The sequence below is a fragment of the Ailuropoda melanoleuca genome, chromosome 12 (assembly GCF_002007445.2).
Source record: "Ailuropoda melanoleuca isolate Jingjing chromosome 12, ASM200744v2, whole genome shotgun sequence".
NCBI lineage: Eukaryota > Metazoa > Chordata > Mammalia > Carnivora > Ursidae > Ailuropoda > Ailuropoda melanoleuca.
The window spans coordinates 81,636,164-81,643,237 of NC_048229.1; the positions used below are offsets into that span (position 1 = coordinate 81,636,164).

Consider the following 7,074-nt stretch of genomic DNA (forward strand, 5'->3'; position numbering starts at 1 on the left):
GAGCCGCAGCAGCCATTTTACAACCAGGAGTTGATGACCTTCTAAAAGAGACAGTGTCCTAGAGATAGTGAGGCAGAGAGAGGCTGGGCCCAAACCATGGTGAAACTGCTTACTTCCTGGGCCTGCTGTCCTGAGAGATTATTAAATCATCAGTGCTCAGCCAGACTGCTCGGGTTTAAGTCATTACTTGCAGCTCTGTTTCCATGGAGATGAGAAGACTGCCAGCTCTCTCACATCTAAACCTCTGCTCTGAAGGCTTGCCCTGCTCCCCAGTGTCCAGGCAACAGTGAATGGGCTCCTTCCAGGCTTCCTGCTGCCCGTGGACAGATTGCTAATGGGTTATGCCTTCTCCCACCAAGTCAGGCCCTACCTCAGGGTCTTTGCACAGACACCACAGGGTGAGCACACAAGGTGTTCCCCTCCCTGAGTGCGAAGAACTCCCCGAGACCCAGCTCTGGGCCAGGCCTTGCTGAGGTCCCACCCTGCCAAGAGCCAGGAGCAGCAGGGTGTACGCCCCGCATGGCTGCTTCTGCGGCTGTGTCTCCCGGCTGGCCCTCGGGGGGGACCTCCATGAAGGAAGCAGTGCCTGGGCCCTCTGGTCAGGTGGTGACCCCCACCTCCTGGTGTGGCCATGGCTGGACGCTGGTTATCTCCCTGGACTCCACAGTGAGGGGCTTTCTACACTCCGGCTCCCCCATGAAGCTCATTTATGCCTTGAATGCTCGCATGTTGCGGGCCTGGTGTGTGCCTGGCACTGTTCTTGGTGCTGGGGACCCAACAACAGAGGCTCCTGTTGTCAAGGCCTGCTCACTTGTGGGTTATGTTGGTACATGCTCTGAGGGGACAGTTGTGTCCAGCACCTGTCTCCTGGCCGTTCCTCAGTTTCTCCCAGGGGCACTAGAGATCAAGTTGATATCATTGGCCGTAAGAGTATCTGTGATGTCATGTGGACATTTCCCTCATAACCATAACTAATCACAGAGTTGAGAGTCTCCCTCCCACGAAGTCCCCAACGGGCACATCAGAACCAGATGGGGAGTCCCGAGGCCTCACCGGGAAGAGGACTGGTTGCCTGCCAGAGGCTGTCCAGTTCTCACGCTCTTTGAAGTCTCGGGGCGGGGTGGGTGGGGGAGGGGAAGCATGTCCATCTCAAAGGCCTCATTTATGGAGCTGGAGACACACCCATGCAGTGTGCTGACGCAAGCAGGGGGCAAGGCTGTCCCCCCAGCACACACTCAGGTGGTGCCCCCAGAGGGGGAAGGTGCTCAGGAAGGTGGTCCTTGGTGGACAGCTGCACTGTGAGTCCTGGGACTCAAGGCATGGGTGCCTGCACAGCCCCTCACTGGCCGTGGCCCCACCCCGTGGTCCTGGGAGCCTCTGCTCCCTTTAGGGTTCTCCATCAGGAGGAGCGAATGGGAGTTGTGAAGTCCACCCAGGGCAGGGAGCTTGGTGTGTGGGCCCATCCTGTGCCTGTGCCTGTGGGGTGTGGGGTGTCTTCCATGTTCTACGTGGGGAGGCGGGTCCTCGTGCCCTGCCAGCAACAGGCCAACAGGTCCACTCCCACGTGTCACCCTGTACAAACACGCGGCCTGTGTCCACCAGCAGGTACTGTTTGTGACAGACAGGAGATGCCCAATGGTGTCTGTACATTAAAGACAACGACGCACGGCCACCAGGGTGTCAGGGAGTGGCTCCAGGGCAGGCGGATGCCCTAGGTGTTCTGGGGCAATTAATGTTTTCTTGATTGGTCTGGGGTGCTACTTTCCTGGCTTTGTTTAGGTTGGGGCATCCACGAACCTGCATATTCACAAGTCGTGTACTTTCATGTACGATGTACCTCAGCAGAAAGCACAAAGGGGGGGCAGCTTTGTCAGTTGGGTGTTGCCGATGGAAGGGGCACGAAATTGTAAGTGGGCACGAATATGTGATGACATGTGGGCCTCCTGGGACTCGGGTGGGGGAGAGAAAGTGGGCTTGCACAGGAATGTCACAGATGACACTCAAAACACTGAGACCTCCCTCTCAGCCTCCTCCCAGCCACCACTGAACAAGGCCCTGACCTGTCTTGTTGCTTCAAGTTGCTCCCTGTCCAGACTGTTCTGTTCCCCCTCCCCCCTCTGCTCTGTAGAGGAGGAACTTCAGTCTTCAGTGAGAAAGTGCTGGGAGTGCCCTGGAGCGCGGCCTACCATGTGGCTGGAGACAGAGGTCTGCCCTTGAAGTGGTTTCTCTGCAGAGGAAGTGGGGGCTGTCAGGCCAGGGCTGGCAGCTCTGTCCCTGCCCCTCCCCCGACAGGAGGGTGAGGCTGACCAAGACCCTGGTGCGGCTGGGATGCCCTTCCACAGGGCTCCGTGAAGGGGGCAGGCGTCCTGGGGGGCAGGGGTTGCCCTTAGCATCTACCATGGGGTAGGGAGTTAGGGGTTCAGGCTGGGGGTGGATGGTCAACAGCCAACGAGTGGCAGAGTGGCATCAGGTGGGTGGCCGGAGATCAGCGATGGCTCCAAGGAGGAGGTGGTGTTTGCAGGGGGCCTGGAGCAGCTGTAGAGGAGGCCCCCACATCAGCAGGCACTGGGAGAGGAGCCAGGCTGGGAGCGCTGGTTGGCTGAGCACAGGTGAGACGGGAGACGTCCAGCTGAGCCCCAGAGTCGGGTGTCCTTGGAGCCTGGCTGCCATTTGTACTGCCTGGAGGAAGGCCTGCCGGGGTACTGTGCGTGGGTGCTCTCTGATTGTGTGTCCAGGGTGCATGCCCATCATGTGGCCACCCTCAGGAGGAGGGGCTCCGGGGACTTTAAAGATGTGGAGAAAGGCTTCATTCTTTCTGGGACTTCAGCCAACCCCAGCCTGGAGAAGGAGGAGGCCTGGCCAGCCACGAGCCAGCAAGCAGCATAAAGACGTATGACAGGACCTGAGCAACAGCACCTCCACAGAAGAGGTGGGGAGGTGGGCTGAGGGCCTGGGGTTCGCAGAGACTAGGGGGTTGGTGCAAGGGAGCTTGGGGTCCTGGCTGGGAAGCGACCACTCTGGTGGGAAGCTGGGGTCTCTTCAGCTGGGTCATGGCCGAGCTGACATCGGTACAGACAGGGAGAGGGTGAATGTGAGGGTGGTCCTGGGGGACACGAGCTCTGCTGGTGGCACCATGAGCTGAGCGGGACGCCTGAGAGTGAGGATCCCTTCCTGCTCCCTGCTGGGACTATGTCTATGCAGGGCCCCCAGAGGAGGCTGCTGGGCTCCCTCAACTCCACCCCCCCAGCCACCCCTCACCTCAGGCTGGCTGCCAACCAGACAGGGCCCCGGTGCCTGGAGGTGTCCATTCCTGACGGGCTCTTCCTCAGCCTGGGGCTGGTGAGTGTGGTGGAGAACGTGCTGGTGGTGGCCGCCATCGCCAAGAACCGCAACCTGCACTCGCCCATGTATTACTTCATCTGTTGCCTGGCTGTGTCCGACCTGCTGGTGAGCGTAAGCAACGTGCTGGAGACGACGGTCATGCTGCTGCTGGAGGCAGGCGCCATGGCCACCCGGGCCGCCGTGGTGCAGCAGCTGGATGACATCATTGACGTACTCATCTGTGGCGCCATGGTGTCCAGCCTCTGCTTCCTGGGCGCCATTGCCGTGGACCGCTACATCTCCATCTTCTATGCGCTGCGATACCATAACATTGTCACACTGCCCCGGGCGTGGCGGGCCATCTCCACTATCTGGGTGGCTAGCGTCCTGTCCAGCACGCTCTTCATTGCCTACTACAATCACACGGCCGTCCTCCTTTGTCTTGTCAGCTTCTTTGTAGCCATGCTGGTGCTCATGGCCGTGCTCTACGTCCACATGCTTGCCCGGGCTTGCCAGCACGCCCGAGGCATTGCTCGTCTCCATAAGAGGCAGCGCCCTGCCCACCAGAGCTTTGGCCTCAAGGGCGCTGCCACGCTCACCACCCTGTTGGGCGTTTTCTTTCTCTGCTGGGGCCCCTTCTTCCTGCACCTCTCGCTCATGGTCCTCTGCCCTCAACACCCCATCTGTGGCTGCGTCTTCAAGAACTTCAAGCTCTTCCTCACCCTCATCATCTGCAACTCCATCGTTGACCCCCTCATCTACGCCTTCCGCAGCCAGGAGCTCCGAAAGACGCTCCAAGAGGTAATGCTGTGCTCCTGGTGAGGCCGCAGGCTTGAGGCCATGGTGCTGGGCGGAGGGAGGTGGTGATATCATGTGGCCTATGTGACCGGAGCAGCCACTTGCCAAGAAGGACAGACGAGATGATTTGGAGGTGTGGATGCATGGACCCTCTGGGGCCGGAGAAAGGAAGAAGCACCAATCTCCAGGATTGCCGCGGAGAGCGGAGGAGCTGGGGAGACGGCGGGGCCACAGGCAGCAGAGGCAGGTCCCAGGCTTCCGTCTCTGCCCACTCCTGGAGAGCTCCACCTCCACCCAGGGACCAGGCAAGCTCTGCACACACCCACCTTTGCTGCCAGGTCTGGGGATCTGAGCCTGGAGTCTCAGTGTGGGGAGCATGACAAGTACTGCTCCCCAGGAGGGCCCCAAGAAAAGGGGCTTTGTGACCAGCAAGGCCTGGCCCCCCACGACCGCTTCCGAAAGCGGTGATCTCCTGTTTGAGGCAGAGGGACCACATCTACAGGAGCTGCAGTGGAGGGCGGCTGATCTAAGGCTCGGTGGTGACCAGAGAGCGGGGGGCCCATCCACGTGTGCCGCACGTACCCGGCAGACAGGGCCGGCCAGCGCCTGCGCAGGCCAGGGCAGAGGCTGCCAGCCTGAATCAGGGGCCAGTGTCCAGGGTCTCAGGGCTGGGAAGCCGACTATTAATAAATGCTGTGCTTGGTGTGCACTCATCCCCACCCGCCTCACCTCCTTCCGGAAATGGCTTGAAGCTGGAGGGAGGAGGAAGGGGGAGGGGCAAGGGTGGGGTTGAGGGTGATGGACAGGGAGAAGCGAATCCCAGAAACCAGCCAGAAACCATGCCTGGCCCGCCCGGGTGAAGTAGCCACAGCCCCAAAGGCCCCAGAGTGCCCGAGGGGAGAGTGCGGGGGCCCCAATCACACCCGCTCTGGGCCTGTGTCGTAGCTTTCTCTTCATGGTGTAAACCCCAGCTCAGAGCAACTACAGTGAGAAACAGCAGCTGCCCCGCCCCAGTCGCCTCCATGGGGACCCGACTCAGCACCGCCCAGGCTGCTCTCAGCTGCAGCAGAAGCAGGACCGCCATGACCCATATGTGACCTCAGCCTGAGCACATCCGTGTCGCAGCCCAGTCACTCTGCGCCTCCTCCATGTCTGCCCACAGCACAGAGTGTACTGGGGGTTGGGGTCTGCTCTCCCCCAGGGCTGCCCTCCAAGGAAGTATTTGAGGCAAGACCTCCCAGAATGGAGTGAGGCTGTCCAGGGACTGTCCAAGTCCAGCAGCGAAGGCGTACACATCTGGGGTGAGCCCTGCTGCCTGGTGCTGGAAGCCCTTGGGTCCTCCCTCTGTTGCAAACCTGGGTTTCTCACTGAAGAGCCCACCTGGTTTCCTCCACAGATACTGAGCGTGCAGTCGACCCCCTTCCTGATACAGGTTTGGCGGTGGCAAGGGTGATGGTACCAGCCAGTTTGAAGGCAGGTCTAGTAATGTCTAAAGTCTTCTGCAGCCACTGGCCAGCCACCCCCAACTCTGCCCTGCCAGTCCCCACCCATGCTGGCAGCTTCAGCCCAGACTGCTGGCCTCAAGGCCAGGAGCTGGTTCCCGGCAGGGCCAGCCTTTGCTGGGAGACAGGATGGTGAGTCAGCCTTGAACCTGGCACCAGAGCCCTCTGGGGATGGAGGGAGAGCTGGCCTGGCCCGATGCCATCACGCAGGGAGGCAGGGCATGTGGATAACGGGTCTTGGCCAACAGAATGCTGCAAAGCTGCTTCCTTTGCTCAGATAGGGAGGTGCAGCCAGCTCTGGGGAAGAGCCAAATGCTCACCAAGGACCCCCTGAACGGGGACAGGGAGGGGCCCCAGGCAGCCGGAAGCCAACCACAGAAAGCCACATCATGGACACATTGTGGGGGAGGGGTGTCTCTTGAGAACAAAAGACCCATTTCTAGACTAGCCAAACTGAAGAGCTTCAGGGTGGGGGGAAAGAGGGGCTTATGCACAGCCACACCCTGTCAATGCACTCCTGAGTGCAGCCTAGACAGGCCTGTTCAGCCGGCTGTTCGTGGGACCTGAAATATCAGGACTTTATTTTAATGTGGTTTCACTACAATGTCTGACCCCAGTAGAATATTAAGCCAGCGGTATTATGTATGTGTAATATAATGTCTATACTGCATGTCAACTTGATACCCTCCTTTCTCTTCTTCCCAGGGGACCCTCTTTCCCCATTTCCCCCCAAGAATCCCCCATCTCTGCCTTATGCACACGCCGTCTTACTACATAGCCCCTACCACCATGGTGTGTTGGCCTCACTTGGACCAAGAGTCCAGGTGACACCAGGACGTGAGTCAGACAGAAATCACTGCCTACCATTCCCCACCCTGTCAGTCCCTCGCCTGGCTTGTGTCCTTTCGGTAATTCCTGACACCAGTATTCATTGAGCAGCGGCTGCCTACCAGGCACTGTACCTGGCAAGATACATCCCCATGTACCAGGTCCTGAGGGGGGTGGGGTGGGCGGTATGCCCCACTGCAGAGAAGGACCGCGCGGCTCAGAGCTGCCATTGTAACCCGCCGTCCTTCTGACTAGGCGTTTCTGAGCCCTGCCCCATGCTTTCTTCTGGAGGTTTCAATGCCTGCTGCAGCCTTTTCCTGCCTCCCCCACCCCTAAGGGATCCAGCAAAGCTCAGAGTACCTTGTTTGTCCCTTCATGCCACAAGACAGGGAGCTGAGAGGCGTCCATCTCGGTCTTTGGGGTGGGAACATGGGTTTGGTCCCTGAATGGGTGTGGGGAAGAAAGACTGTCCTTGCAAAGCCGTGGGGTGGGGCTGCCGCAGAGGTGGGACCCGAGAGGGCAGCCTGGGCGGGGTCCGAGAGCCAAGAGGGGCTTCTATTGTCCTCCCTGGAGCCCGCCAGCCCCTCCCTTCAGTGTGCGGGGCCCCCAGACTCCCGCCCCACCC

The 7,074-nt window shown here is 59.9% G+C and overlaps 1 protein-coding gene across 1 annotated transcript in view; it reads left to right on the forward strand.

Moving 5' to 3' along the window:
- Positions 1-1,147: 1,147 nt before the first annotated feature.
- Positions 1,148-7,074, forward strand: part of LOC100468119 (tubulin beta-3 chain) — a 14,816-nt gene continuing 8,889 nt past the window's right edge. The window contains exons 1-2 of the mRNA XM_034639053.1: positions 1,148-4,139; positions 4,458-4,583. Coding sequence (XP_034494944.1) covers positions 3,190-4,139; positions 4,458-4,583 — 1,076 coding nt within the window. The 5' untranslated portion in view covers positions 1,148-3,189. The remainder of the gene's footprint in view (positions 4,140-4,457; positions 4,584-7,074) is intronic.